This window comes from Danio rerio, chromosome 14 (assembly GCF_052040795.2).
Source record: "Danio rerio strain M-AB ecotype USA chromosome 14, GRCz13ab, whole genome shotgun sequence".
NCBI lineage: Eukaryota > Metazoa > Chordata > Actinopteri > Cypriniformes > Danionidae > Danio > Danio rerio.
Genome location: NC_141034.1, coordinates 27,089,571 through 27,105,064, shown reverse-complemented (window position 1 = coordinate 27,105,064; position 15,494 = coordinate 27,089,571). Strand labels below are relative to the sequence as shown.

General features: G+C 37.7%; 2 protein-coding genes across 3 annotated transcripts in view; both read right to left on the bottom strand.

Moving 5' to 3' along the window:
* Nucleotides 1-15,494, bottom strand: part of atp7a (ATPase copper transporting alpha) — an 813,718-nt gene that overhangs the window by 227,675 nt on the left and 570,549 nt on the right. The gene's annotated exons all lie outside the window — the stretch shown is intronic.
* The window catches only part of LOC147833953 (uncharacterized), a 151,178-nt gene that overhangs the window by 10,911 nt on the left and 124,773 nt on the right, over nucleotides 1-15,494 (bottom strand). The window contains exons 3-4 of the mRNA XM_087281484.1: nucleotides 5,715-5,778; nucleotides 3,929-3,989 (exon numbers count right to left, since the gene is read on the bottom strand). Of these exons, the coding sequence (XP_087137610.1) occupies nucleotides 3,929-3,989; nucleotides 5,715-5,778 (125 nt within the window). The remainder of the gene's footprint in view (nucleotides 1-3,928; nucleotides 3,990-5,714; nucleotides 5,779-15,494) is intronic.

The following is a 15,494-nucleotide window of genomic DNA, read 5'->3' as shown; positions in this document are numbered from 1 at the left end:
TGTGTCGCCGCGCCTTCAGCCCTTGGAGCGACCCCTCGTTCCTACAGGCCTGGGTGTCTCTAGAACAGGCGTCCAGTCTTGTTGTCGTTTCAGCAGACGCTTCCAACACGGGCTGGGGGGCTGTGCGTTGCGGGCATGCGGCTGCGGACCTGTGGAAAGGTACCCAGTTGCATTGGCATATCGCCTGGAGCTGTTGGCAGTGTTCCCCGCTCTCCACCGTTTTTTTCCGGTGTTGGAGCGGCAACACGTGCTGGTCAGGACGGACAGTACGGCGGCGGTGGCGTATATCAGCCGTATAGGGGGTATGCGCTCTCGCCGCATGTCTCAGCTCGCCCGCCGTCTGCTCCTCTGGAGTCATCCGCGGCTGAAATCGCTGCACGCCATTCATATTCAGGCAAGCTCAACCGTGCAGCCGATGCGCTCTCACGGCAGCCTTGCGTCCTGGAGAATGGAGACTCCACCCCGAGTCTGTTCAGCTGATATGGGCGCGATTCGGGGAAGCCCAGATCGATCTGTTGCTTCCCCCGAGATCGCTCATTGCCAGTTGTTCTTTCCCTGACCGAGTGCTCTCGGCACGGATGCACTGGCTTACAGCTGGCCTCGGGGCACGCGCAATACGCGTTTCCCCCAGTGAGCCTGCTCGCGCAGTTACTGTGCATGGTCAGGGAGGACGAGGAACAGGTTGCTGGTTGCGCCCCTCTGGCTCAACCGGACCTGGATGTCAGAGCTCTCCCTCGCGATAGCCCTCCCCTGGCAGTCCCTTCGAGAGAGCACCTACTCTCTCAGGGACAGGGCACCACCTGGCACCCTCGCCGATCTTTGAAGAGATTTTTAGACGCGAGGAAGACTTAGGTAACCTCCGATTGCGGTGGCTAATACCGTCACTCGGGCTAGAGCCCCCTCCCCGAGCGCGCCTATGCCCTGACGTGAAGTCTATTCACTGAATGGTGTGTCTCTCGCTGAGAAGACCCCCGTAATTTGCCAGATCAGCGTTGTGCTTTCTTTACGCCGAGAGAAGTTGGAGAGCAGGCTGTCGCCCTCCACACTCAAGGTTACGTGGCTGCCATCTCCGCTCTCATAACGCGGTGGCTGGCAGCACCGTGGGAACGCATAACCTCATCATCCGGTTCCTCAGGGGCGTTAAGCGAATTAATCCACCCCGCCCCCTCTCATGCCCTCTTAGGATCTCGCCCTCGCTACACAAGCCGCGTCAGATCCCTTCGATCCTCGACTCAGTATTTTCTGTCCCTGAAGACAGCTCTGCTGGTCGCGTTGATATCGATTAGAGGGTCGGGGACCCGGAGGCATTTTTCGGTCAGTGACTCGTGCCTGTAATTGGGCTGGCTTCTCTCACGTATGAGACCCCGCCCGCGATATGTGCCCAAGGTTCCTACCACTCCGTTTTAATACGAGGTAGTGAGCCTGCAAGCGCTGCCCTCGGAGGAGGCAGACCCAGCCCTTATTTATTGTCCAGTTCGCGTTTTGCGTATTATCCGGACCGCACTCAGAGTTTAGGTCATCTGAGCAGCTCTTCGTCTGTTATAGCGGTCGGCAGCAGGGAAGTGCCGTACCGAAATAAGTTCCCACTAGATTGTGGATGCCTTTCTTTCACTATCAGAGCCGAGATGAGCCGCGTCCCCCGAGAGCGCGTGCGCACTCCACTCGGAGCTTCGCATCCTCTCGAGCGCGCGCACGCGGCGCCCCTCTAACAGACATCTGTAGAGCTGCGGGCTGGGTGACACCCAACACATTTGCAAGGTTTTACAATCTGCGAGTGGAGCCGGTTTCCTCAAGGGTATTAGGTAACCCTTGGTGATTGAGGAAACAATTCGGTAGGGTGTTGAAACACGCTTGCTGCGCCATTTTCCCTAACACGGAGATACGTGCGCCTTTTTATCTGTCAGTAAAGTTCCCTGTCAGGTGAGCCCTGCAGATTCCTCCGTGGCCCCCAGCACTGACTCAGCGGAGGAGTCACTTGCTGGCCCACTACGTTGTAGGTCTGCCCGCTGGTCAGCCCGCGTTTTGGGTAAAGGTGCCTGCTATGCGTGGTCCCCACTAGGCGATCCCATATGCTTATTCAGCCACGGTTAAGTCCCCCCCCCCTGGGCGGACCCGTGTCTTCCCTCCCCGCTAACCACTCTTTTGCTATGCGTACTCCCCCTTTTTAGGGCTAGTCCATATGTAAATTCTGCCATCTATCCCCCCTTGGGTAACGGATGGCCTCCGCAGCGTCCTCCCTATCGGGATTGCACGCTTCCCAACGTACTGTCGTATTTTCCTAGAATTATCTAGATGCTCACGACTTCCCAAAAAATATATATAAATCCGTAAAACTTCTGTTGAAGTAGGATAAATTAGGGCCAGGGACACGTTGGAGGATCGCGCCCCCCATGATGTGGGTGCGTCACGCTTGCTTGACTATCTCCTCATCGGGGGTGTTGGTAAGGTGCAGTCATTATGGCGCTTTCAATGGGCTCCCAATGCGTGGATTTTACAATCAAATCCACTTATAGTGCTGAAGTTCCCCCCGAAGGGGAACGTTCGAGGTTACTAAAGTAACCCTTCGTTCCCCGAGGAGGGGAACGGAAGCACTATACTCCGTCGCCATAATGACTGTCCCTTAGCTGTTGAAAGTCTCTTCAGCTTAAAAAGGATAGCGTCTGCTGGCGCCAGGTGAGCTTATATACTCAGTTGATTGCTTATGCCGCTCACCTGCGCAGGCTTGCGCTGCCAATTCATTCTTAATTGGCCCGTTCAATACTCTTTCAGACGAGTAGCTTCTGAACCGAACCTCCCAATGCGTGGATTTTACAATCAAATCCACTTATAGTGCTTCCGTTCCCCTCCTCGGGGAACGAAGGGTTACTTTAGTAACCTCGAACGTTTCTCTAACAGAGCAGCTAATATGGTAGTTAAGCGTTTAGATCATTGGATTAATAGATATATTTTCATCAAAAGTTGTGAATTTATCTTGTGCTCAAAACTGGCTTATTACATAAAACATTTGAAAATAAAAGAACCAATGAAATTGAGAGCATATAATAAGCACATAATAAGATACTTAGCCTCATAGCAGACAGATGTAATCCAATAAACACAGTCATGTTACTGTAACTTGTTAGATTAGATTAAATTTAACTTTATTGTCATTACACTGTACTAGTACAAGGCAACGGAATGCAGTTTAGGTCTAACCAATAGCAGCAATAGCAGAGAGTGCAGGATATAGATATAAGTTATAAAGTGCAACTAAAGAAACACCATGGGTAATATTTACGCTTAACTTGTGTGGTGATTTCTGATGTTTGGTAATGAAATTATATCAGGACATTTTTAAAGGGTAACTATACCAAATTATTTTAATGGCATTTCACAATGACTAAAACAGCAATATTATGTGATGAGACATTTATTAGGACAGTCACTTGACATACAGTTGAAGTTATTAGAATTATTAGCCACCCTTTGATTTTTTTTTATATATTTCCTAAATGATGTTTAACAGAGCAAGGAAATTTGTACAGTATGTCTGAAAAATATAAAATACATTATGTTCTGATAATTACTTTTATTTTGGCTAGAAGGAAAGCAGTTTTTCATTAAAAAATATCTGCTCTCCATTAAATTGAAATTGGGAAAAAAATTAAACAGGGGGCGAAAAATTCAGGAGGGCTAATAACTCCGAATTCAACTGTATATATATATATATATATATATATATATATATATATATATATATATATATATATATATATATATATATATATATATATATATATATATATATATATATATTAATTCATCATTTATGGCAATTGAGTTTGCATGTTCTCCCCGTGTTCGTGTGGGTTTCTTCCAGGTGCTCCGGTTCCCCCCCAAGTCCAAAGACATGTAGTATAGATGAATTGGGTATGGTGGTAAAGTTTACCGTAGTGTATGAGAGTTTGCGGATGTTTCTCTGTGATGGGTTGCAGCTGGAAGGGCATCCGCTGCGAAAAAAAAGAACATATGCTGGATAAGTATTTATTTATAAATAAGTTCCAATTGAATGCGCAATTTTTATGAACTTTTTAAAAAAAAAATTAAATCTAATGAGCAGTTGTTTCTAAAACAGTTGCAAGTGACCTGTTTAACACATGGAATGTTTTTGGTCATCATTTACTTTTATGGTTCATTGTTCAATGTGATTTTGTAAGCAATTTTCCATTTTTGAAAAAAAAAATATCACTCACAAATCCTAAATGACAAGCCAACAATCCATTTGCTATACATTGCACACATTTTTTTTAAATGAAAGAAATAAAATACATTATTTTGTTGTGAAAGTTTCTTGAATACAATTTTCATAATTGTCATAAATGTCATAATTATTGTATATTTAGGTTTTCTAGACAGAAATGGACATAAACATGCCATAAGCCATCCTAAATTGAACAAGTCATAAATAATATTAATTAAAGTAATTAATATGTATATTCTACAAGTGTAGTATAAGTAATATAAACGAGTGGATGTGTACATAATCATTTGAGATATATATATATATATATATATATATATATATATATATATATATATATATATATATATATATATATATATATATATATATATATATATATTTTTTTTATAAACAGTTGAAATAACATGCATTTAATCAAAATTCCATGTATTTTGTCTGTTGAACACAAATGAAGATGTGTAACCCTGGACCACAAAACCATATGTTTTATGTTGCATTGATATTTTTTGGCAAGAACCAAAAAATACATTGCAAGGGCCAAAATCATACCATTTTCTTTTATGCCAAAAATCATTAGATCATGTTCCCTTAAGATTTAATTAATTTGAGTAAATTTCCCACTGTAAATATATCAAAATTAAATTTTCAATAAGTAATTTGCATTGCCAAGAACTTCATTTGCACAATAAAGACATATTTCTCAGTATTTAATTTCAGAATACAGCTTTAAATAGTTGTAAACATCAATGGAAAGCTTGTTTATTTCAATGATGTATACTGAAAATAATAAAAAATACTGAAAAAAAAAATCCGAAATAATAAAAAATACACGTATGACTGGTTTTGTGGTCACATATTGTGAAGTGTATTCAAATTCTGGTACTCATTGACTTCCATACTAAATTCCCATAAGTCAATTAGAAGAAACAGCAGTTTGGTTATCCACATTCCTTGAAATATATACTATTTGAAATGTAGTACAGACTGCTGTTTATTCAGACTACAGTTACTGTACCATAGTATGCATGTTTAGTGAATTTGAAACCTTTAAAATTCACTTTAATGGCATGACTGTGTCCTCTACACATAATGGAAGTCTTAAAACTAAAATGCAAAATTGTAACAAATGATCATCAGAAATGTCCTGAGGCAATCCATGTTGATTTAGCCCTCCTAACCAAGGTCAAAAGAGAACAACTCTATTTTCTATTAACAGATTTGTTTTGAATTCACTGTGCAGTGTTAGCATGTGCCAATTGCTCCAACCTAGCCTGAAAGCTGAAGTGTTAAAGTGCCAACATAATGGAATCTCAAACATGGCTCTCTTATTTTAGTCTCTGGCATAGCAATTACACTCCTCACCCCCGTAAACCAAAGGCATTTACAGACCTCCATGGACCTTTCATCATTTCGATGGTTAAGCAGCAAATATGCAAATTCAGCTTGAAGTTTTTGATGATGCAGAACTCACCGACAGCTAAAATGCTTGAGAAACCCCCAGACCGTTCAAGCAGTGGATAGCAGCCAAGAACACACTATAAAAGAAGGGATAGAGGTGTAAGATAACCCATAAATCATTGTTACAAGAAAAATAATAAATTTTGTCATCCTGCATTTGGAAACAAAAACAGTTTGTCACCTTACAATTATAAGATTGTATCTAACATACTTGTATTGGATCTTAACATTTTGAAACTTTTATATAAAAAAACAAAAGAGTTCTATCTACAGTACAAAGCCGACCTCTAACTGTTCTGTATAGTTCTATTTGTGAGGCAATTAGCACTTCGTATGCACACAATGGGACCAATCAGGATCATCTCAGAGGTCAAGATGAGTTATATTAAGCATGTGTAAATTCATAGCAGACAGAGAGCATTATAATGCTGTTGGAAAAAAAAGCATTAATTTTCACACAGGGAGATGACCCACATGATACAGCACTTATGCATACATTAAGATGACCTACATTTTTAAATGCAAAGCTCTTAAACATCTCCCACGTTTTAACTGTTTTGATGATTTTGAGGTTATTTGTGACACAGGGCTCTATTTTAATGATCTAGGTGCAAAGTCAAAAAAAGTATTGCACCCTGGCACATAATCTAATGGGGCTGTGCTCATTCTCTTAATGAGTTATGGGTTTGTTTTGAGCATAACGCGCATTAAACCAATCAGAGTCTCATCTCTCATTCCCTTTAAGAGTCAGTTGTGTCACACCATGGCACATTTGCTATTTACATGATTGACTTTTGGGCTCTATTTTGACGATCCATGCGCTAAGTGCAAAGCGTAGGGCGCAAACTCATTAAGGGCGTGTCAGAATCCACTTTTGCTAATATGAGGCCGGAAAAATCTGCATGGTCTTAAAGGGTTGAGCTTGTTTTCTTAATGAGTTATAGGAGTGTTTTGAGAATAAACCAATCAGAGTCTCATCATCCATCCCCTTTAAGAGTCAGTTGGGTCGCGCCATAGCGCATTTGCTATTTACATGACGGACTTTGTAATTTGAAAAACTGAACCCTTCAGTAGGGAGAAAACAGTTAAACAGAGCATCTACAGAGCGAGAATGAGATATGAGTTTTTTCATTGTTTACTTTCGCTTTCACTCTCATGGATAGGGAAACTTCTGGTACGTACAGACATCCATTAGCCTATAAATAATTAATTTTGTTTGTTAAGCACAAAGATTTATTTCAAAACTGTTTCTAAATTCAGTTCTAATTTCCAGCAAAAGAATAAATGAACAATAATAACGAAGTGTGCTCAAAAAACTGAGTTATTTCCAAATACACATGCTGTGCCCCATATGGTCTAAAACCAAATATAAGTATGCTTATAATAAATGATACTGCTAATAATAATAACATTATACAAAAGCAAATTGTTATGAATAAACTGAAAAAGCCCCCCGGGATGAAGAAGGCATGAAAGTTTTTATATTATATAAAGGTTTTTATATTTATGTAAGCTAGAAAATAATATGATTTGTAATATTTTATACCTTTATATTTATATCCCAAATATATCCTTATTATATCCTATATATATACTTAATATTTTAAATCCTTTTCATATTTAAAGATATTTGGTATTCCTGTACATCCTGTTTGTAATAAGAAATGTGTAAGGAGGCGAATAACTAACGTGCTTTGTGTTGAACTTTAGACCGGCTTTGTTCTGGTCTATAGAACAGTCTATTAAAGTTTCTCAAAATAGCAATGCGCCAGCAATGCGCCTAAACACCCCTCCTTTTTAGACCAGAAAGCCTATGGGCACACATATGAGTGCAAATGCATTTGCTATTTAAACAAGCAATTGTTGTTCGCTAGTTTCAGCTTGGCGCAACAGTCGTTTTACGCCACGCTGAAACTAGCAATCTTACGCCACATTGTGGTGGGTGTATGACAGGGCCCTATTAGTGGAAAAACTGAATGCTTCACTGGTGAGAAAGCAGTTAAACAGACCATCTGCAGCTTGAAGATAAAGCATGAGCCTCCTCCATTTGGCTTCATTACTTTCTCTTTCTGTGTTGCAGGCTGCGCACTCCAATGCACAGTTATACCCTACTCCAATGTCCATTATACCCTACATAATTATTTTGTTTGTTGGGCGCAAAGATTTGTTTCAAAACTAATTCTAAATTCAATTCTAATTTCCAGAAAATTAATAAATGAACAATAACAACAAAGAGTTTTATCCAAACGCACATCCTAATCTTATGCTCCATTTGGTGATGCATACGCCTCCAAAACCCATCAGATGGACAAATCTAAACTTAATTTATTGAAACAAATATAAATATGCATATTATAAATAATACTGCTAATAGCAATAACATTATACAAATGTAAATTGTCATGAATAAATTGAAAAAAGCCCCCCGACATGAAGAAGACATGGAGGTTCGATGTAGTAGTTTTCATTTTTATGTAGAAAATAATAATTTTTTAAACATTCTTCAACTTTATATATATATATATATATATATATATATATATATATATATATATATATATATATATATATATATATATATATATATATATATATATAAAACTAACACACTCTGCGCTAAACTTTAGACCAGCTTTTAGTTGGTCAATTTCAGTTCAGTTTTTAACAGTATGCCTTAACGCCTTAAGGGGTGTCAACGTCAACGCTTCCCATTCACTTTGAATAGGTGTCGTAAGGCGTTGCCGAACTGCATTGTGGATCCATCGGCAGCGCTTCAGAGGCGTTACTCCCTGCAGAAGTTGGGACTTGCTCAACTTTTCAAGCACTGACGGAAGCGTCAGCCAATCAGATTGTTGTATGCAAATACACCAGCTAAGACTGTGGCCTACTGAAGAATTTCATTGGCTGAGACAGCTATGACGACCACGTCAGCCCCAACTTCAGACACGCCCTCTGTAAAGCATTGACGCTGAAGCCTTGTGTTAATGGGGCGTAACGCACGTCCTTTATAGACCGGAACACCCAAGAGTCCACAAAGTGGTGCAAATGGATTTTCTATTTAAGCAACATGGCACAAAACATGAAAATTAGGGTTGCGCTGGTTTGAAAATAACAATAAATCGTGCCATACACATCTTGTGCCTTATGGCGCCGGGTGTATGATAGGGTCCATAATTTAAGAATAAACATATATTTTTTGTCATTGTTTGTAAAAAAAAAAAAATGTTGCATAGTTTTAATTTAAAGTATTGAAATTATATACAGTATGTGAAACATTTTAGCAATTAGCTAATCATTTATTAATTTGTCAATTCTAAAGCACTGTCCGTTTTCTTTTTAGTTTTCAGTTTTTAATGTCTTGAAATTTTTTACATTTTACAGTACTAAGATTTGAACTATAATAAATAAAAACAAACAATTATGTAAATGATGGGTTTTACCACAATAATTTTTATTATTTTATTTCACCCATACTAATCTCCAGAGACCAGTCACACAGTTAGAATTAGAGTGTGAGAGTAGATGGCTGCTGTCTAAACTAAATATAATTTAAAAAATTATCCCAGCAAAGGTAGCATGGTGGCTCAGTGGCTAGCACTGTCACCTCATAGCAAGAAGGTCACTGGTTCGAATCCCGGCTGGGGCAGTTGGCGTTTCTGTGTGTAGTTTGCATGTTCTCACTGTGTTGGTGTGGGTTTCCTCTGGGTGCTCTGATTTCCCCCACAGTCTGAATACATGCAGTATAGGTGAATTGGAATAATTAAATTTAACTGAGCACCTCAATTAAATTCAGCACTGTTCAAAATATTTAGAATTAGAATACTTGTTTTCATTTGACCTCTTCCAAAAATCTCCTTTTCTAAGTTTGAGCAGACTTTTAAATTGTACATTTAGAATAAATTGTGGGTATTGTATGGAAAAGATTGGTTCCACATATAGTTTTGTTATATGGAACACACAAAGAAAAATAATTTTCTGAAAATTGCTAAGAATGCAGACAGCACCTTTTAATTCCGAGCTAGTGATTTTCTATGTGCTATTATATTGATAAAAAGTAAGAAAGACAGTTCTGCACTTCCAGCACAGTGGCAGAACTTCTACGTTGATTTCTCTGTGTCCTTTTCATGGGTTGACTTGTCATTCATGAGCTTGTAGTTATGGAACCAGAAGGATCTAAATATAGAAGGAAGGCTGTTGGTATTTCATAGAAGCAGCTCACCTCGCTCCATCCAGGTCAGTGTGATGGACATGGCCTAAGGAAAATTCTGAGTTGTCAAGCTGGAGAACGGACAGGGGGGGAAGTAAAAAATTGAAGAGGAGTCCAACTGTACAGACTCTTGTTACTGTGGGGAAATACTTTCAACCAACTAAGAAACAGCCAAGTCCATCAGCCCGAAAGTAATGAAGGGTTGTATACAACATGCCACAAAGATTTTCCACACAGCTTGACAAGTTTTGCAGTGAGAAGCTCCGTTAAATAATTTGTAACTTATTCATCAGTGTGCCCATAACAGCTCACAGATCTGAAAAGATTCAGTTGAAAGCAAACAAGAAGCTTCAAAGCAAACTTCATACATCACAAAAATGCTTACTGGAACATGGGTGAAAAAAGACGTGTGGCGTTGAAAATCTTTGACATCTACAGTATAGAAACTTGAAGATCTAGAAGGGAAATCCGAACTCCATCACTTCTGCTTTAGCCTGTGATGTTGGACTGAGAGAACAGATGTATCGAGATAGGCTTCCTTAAAAGAATCGGACAGCATTTGTCTAGCTTTGACTCTATGAAATACAGTAAAATATTACATTAAACAAAAGAGCAGATTTGATTTGACGGGATTACATCATTCATTGTCATAGCTGAACATTTCATGAATCTTAGTGCAGAACAGGTGGCTTTGATTTATTTTAAGGAATATTCTACATCAAACTTCAACTCTATGTAGCAGGTAAATGACAAGTCAACCTATGGGAAGGACACAGATGAGGCTACAAAGAAGTTCTGGAGATGTGCTGTGTGCAGAACTGTCTTTTTTATTTATTGACAAAAAAACTTTATCAATATAGATGCACAAAGAAAGTTGCTGTCTTAGAATTATAAGGTTCTGTCTGCATTCTCAGCAGTTTTGTGAGATTGAACTGTAAAGTTTCTGCATTCCGAATAGCAGAAGTCAAAGCATCATCAAATAGAAGTACAGTACGTTGACTTGATCCTCTGCTTATTTGTAATTTTCAAGGCAGTTCAGCAGTTCCCACCCAGTTTTCCCAAACAAACTTCAGATTTGTAGGTATTTTTGGAGATTCATTTATTTTTGAGGATTTACTTTTTGTTTACTTCACTTTAAATAATATTCACTTTAAATAATATTTACAGTAACATTGCTTTATATCTATGTAAATTCCATGTAGTCTGTAAACAGTTTTTGGGGAAATGTTCTACCTAGTTACTTTAAAAAAGAGCTCAGCATATAGAGTTGAAATCAAAATGATTACATTTATTTTTTTAATCTTTTTAAAATGTTTTTTTGCAATATTTTGCTCAAAATTTAAAAATCCGTTTGTTTAAATGCACCAAAATAGATTGCCTATATTCACTGAAAAATGGAGAAAAATATTCATTTTCAAAATGCGATGTATGCTGAGCACTATATTTTTGTATTACTTTTTTTTCATCTAGACTGGGCTTGCTCATTTGTAATATTAAAAAGTATAAAATAATCTTCTATTTTTGACCAGTTTTAGACCTTTTTTCACCAGAAGTGAATTGTGAAGTGAAGTCCTCAGGCTGAAGGAAATGTAAATTAGTGTCAATCAAGGGCACAGTTCAAGCAAATATTTCAGCTTAGCTGTCTCTGGATTTTGTGAAAGATGGAATGAATGAAAATTACTTTTCAGCAATAAATATTTCAAAATTTAAAAAAATTCAGAATATGTGTTTTGTTTGTTTGTTTTGCAACTAACATGAGTAAATACATGTTCATTTTTTAAGCTAAAACTACAGTTTGTTCACATTTCACTGCACCAGAACAGGACACCAGAACAGGATTGCTGTCAGGCAATAAATAGGATAACATAGTAACTGGTAATTCAGATATAGTTTTAGAAATAAATAAGTAATGCACTATTTTACTAGTTGCTTTAAAAAAGCCATATGATTATGAAACTTTCATTACTTGCAATGGTTACCCCAAAACTGCCTCTATGGATTATACACAGCAGAAGCTTCCTAAGAGCACCGTTTTTCCACATTTTCTGAACCCATATGCCTCTTCTTATTTTAAATGCGTGTTTGATGTGTTCAGGAATTTAACATGTATTTTTAACATTATTACCATATATAGTAATATAGCAGGAAGCACCGTGACGCAGTGGGTAGCGTTGTCGCCTCAGAGCAAGAAGGTCGCTGCTTCGAGCCGCGGCTGAGCGAGGTGACATTTCATTGTGGAGTTTGTTCTCTCTGTGTTTGCATGGGTTTCCTCTGGGTGCTCCGGTTTCCCCCACGAGCCCAAAGACATGAGGTATAGGTGAATTGAGTAAACTTAATTGGCTGTACTGTATGGGTGTTTATAAGTGTGTATGGGTGTTTCCCGGTGATGGGTTACAGCTGGGAGGGCATCCTGTGGTGACCCCTGATTAATAAAGGGACTAAGCCGAAAACAAAATGAATAAATGAATTAGAGATATAGCAGAAAGCTGTTTTTTTCTGCAATTAAAATGAGCTGGAAATACTTTCAAAAGACATATTCAGAACATAACTCTATGCACAATCATGATTTACATGTAAAAAGATTTTCTCCAAAATAAGATTGCATCATGGTAAAGAAAATGCCTAATATGGTATAAGAAGCTGTGAATATGTATAACAATTGCACATATCTTGCTTTTGTTCATGTTTTCTTTTTTTTAACCCAATTGGAGAGGTGATCTTAATATTTATGGCATAAATCAAAAGTAATTGACTCGTTTGTACAACAGTTCTGTGGATGTTTTACCTCTTAGATTATTTTGTCTGTCATATATATATATATATATATATATATATATATATATATATATATATATATATATATATATATATATATATATATATATATTGCTGATAGTTGTATAATTGGTTTCCCTTATTCAACAAAAACTGAAAGCACATTCTCTAGAGTACAGCTGTACTGGCCAGCTGTATTTTTCGGCAAAAACTGTGAATGTTGATGCAAATAGAAAAAAAAAATATTTACGAAAACAATATTTAAAAGCACTTCTCAAACTCCCTGGATACTTCTGTTTTAGATCACGTACCTCACTCCCTCTGCTCTCAGCACTTTAAGATCTCTTAAAAACAGATGGCGCTTTCTTTAACTGAATTTCACGTCCTAAGAGACATATTTAAACACAGCAGGAGTCAAGAGACATGGTGTCACTCTTAGCAGCAAAAGCAGTGTGAATAGAAAGCAAGCAAACAAATCATGACTAAAGAAAATAACAATAACTGGTCCACTGTGTAAAAATGTCCTTTTAATATGATTTAATATTTTTAGTTTATTAATGTATTAATATATATTTAGCATTTGTTATGGATTTTTATTTTTTAGATTTTCAGGTTTTAATTTTAGCTTATATTTATGGCATGAACTTGCAATTTATTAGTTTAGGACAGTTCTTGCTAATAACTATTGAATTTATACCTGTCTATTATTAAGATATTAACTGTTCATTAGTAGTTATAAGTATGATCAAATTCTATATCCCTAATCCTACCTTGAACCTAAATTCAACTTCTACCTTACTAATTATTATCACACAGCTAATTAATAGTTTATTAAGATAGTAGTTTTAGTTAATGTTAGTCGGTGGTTTGTTAATACCAAATTATGAATTGTGAATAAGAAATGTCACCTAAACTAAAGTGTTACCTATTAATATTTATAAATTAGGTATTGGTAACCCATTAAAAGAATGGTCTAGTAGTTATTAATCTATTTACTGACTTGAACTAAGTATGTACAATCTTGTGTAGTATTTTTTACAGTTCAACATCTACTAATGCATTATTAAAAATCTAAAGTTATGCTTGTTAAAATTAATAACAAGTTGTGAGTGTATTAAAAACAAACAATGAACAACTTGAACAAAGATAAGTAAATATGGTAATAAATTTATTGTTCAATGTTTATGTAACTAAAAACATCAATAATTGGTTTTAATTAATTAATCTAATATTTTAATGTCACCAAACTACTGATGTTTTTTTTAATGTAAAAATTATGTCAGAAGACATTTATGAAATGTTTATGGTATTTTAGAAGTCATTACAAATCACTGTCCACTTAATATGTTAAAAAGAAGCTCAAAATTTCTGTCCATGATCTCATTTTGCATTAAAGGAAGAAAGTAAACAATATTTGAACAACATGGAGTAAATGAATCAAATTTAACATTTTAAGAAGATTCTTGAACTGCTGGTTATAGGAATAATGTTTATACTAACATAACGGTGTATAGTGAATAGAATAGAGGAGGAGTACAATATCTGGTCACAAACTGACCATAGCAGCTGTACAGAGTGGGTCCTCTGGAGTTTACTGCTTCTCCATCACTGCTTTACAGCCCCCAGATGACGCTAAATATTTTATACGATGTGTTCTACGTTAGAAATGACTGGCATTATTTATGGAAAGGCCTACAGAGTTCCATCACGAGGCCACATAATATATGGGGCACTGCTTCAATCTCGCCCCTCGCCACTGAGAGAGCAACACTCAGAGGAGTATGAATAATGGAAACTGTATTATTGGGGAGGCCGGCATTTTAAATTTGCTTTCTGGGGCTCAGACATCCAAATATTTGCATACAAAGAATGATTTAAAGGGATTGTTCACTGTTTTGATGTTTACCCTTTTGATTTCTGTAAGAAGTTGCTTGTTGACAGGGAAATTATTTTCATTTATTTAAAGAGCCCATATTATGGTTTTTGAAAATTCCCCTCCATGTAGTGTGTAGCACAGCTCCAAGTAAAGTGAAGTATCCAGCTAAGGCTTAAATCTGTAAGAGTACAGTGTTTAAAACGGTGGATTCATCTATAAAAGAGTCGACTCATAGTGCTTCAAACGAGTCGCCTTGATACCGAGTCATTAGGTGTTTTGCCATGACGTATGAACGAAACCAAGTTATTCACGTGCACGCGTAAACCCGGGAGATTTCAAACCTGAGGCCCCGCCCTCTGACGCAGAAACCCAGACACACACACACACACCCACAAACATGCACACAAACATGCCGGTCGATTGAAGTCACTCTGCAGATGGATATTATCAAGGGTCTACCCAAAAATCAAACCTCAGCATTATAACCAAGCAGTTGGAAACTACTGGAAACTACAGGCTACAAAGAATACTTCATCGGCCTTTGTTAAAGGAAGGATCAGTAAAGAGTAACTTACTGATGGATGTCAGGATTAGTTTCTTCCTCCATTTTTCAAGTGTAAGTACGTGCGATTAAAGTTGTTGCCTCGTTGACTCTAGCTTGCAAATGTATTTAGTTGTGATTTGTTACTTGTAACCGCGTGTACTGTATCAGGTTAACTGGCTATATTCTCTTATCGCGTGCAAAGTCACGTTAAAAACGGGACGCGTGCTGCTTTGTTTATGGAGCTCCGTGAAGGAGTAGTGTGTGTGTGCGCGTGCGCTGTTGTCCGGAGGTATGTGTGTGTGTGTTTGTGTGTGTGTGCGCGCGTTGTTGTCCGGAGGTGTGTGTGTGTGTGTGTGTGTGTGTCTGTGTCTGTGAAAAGAGCAGAGTGAGA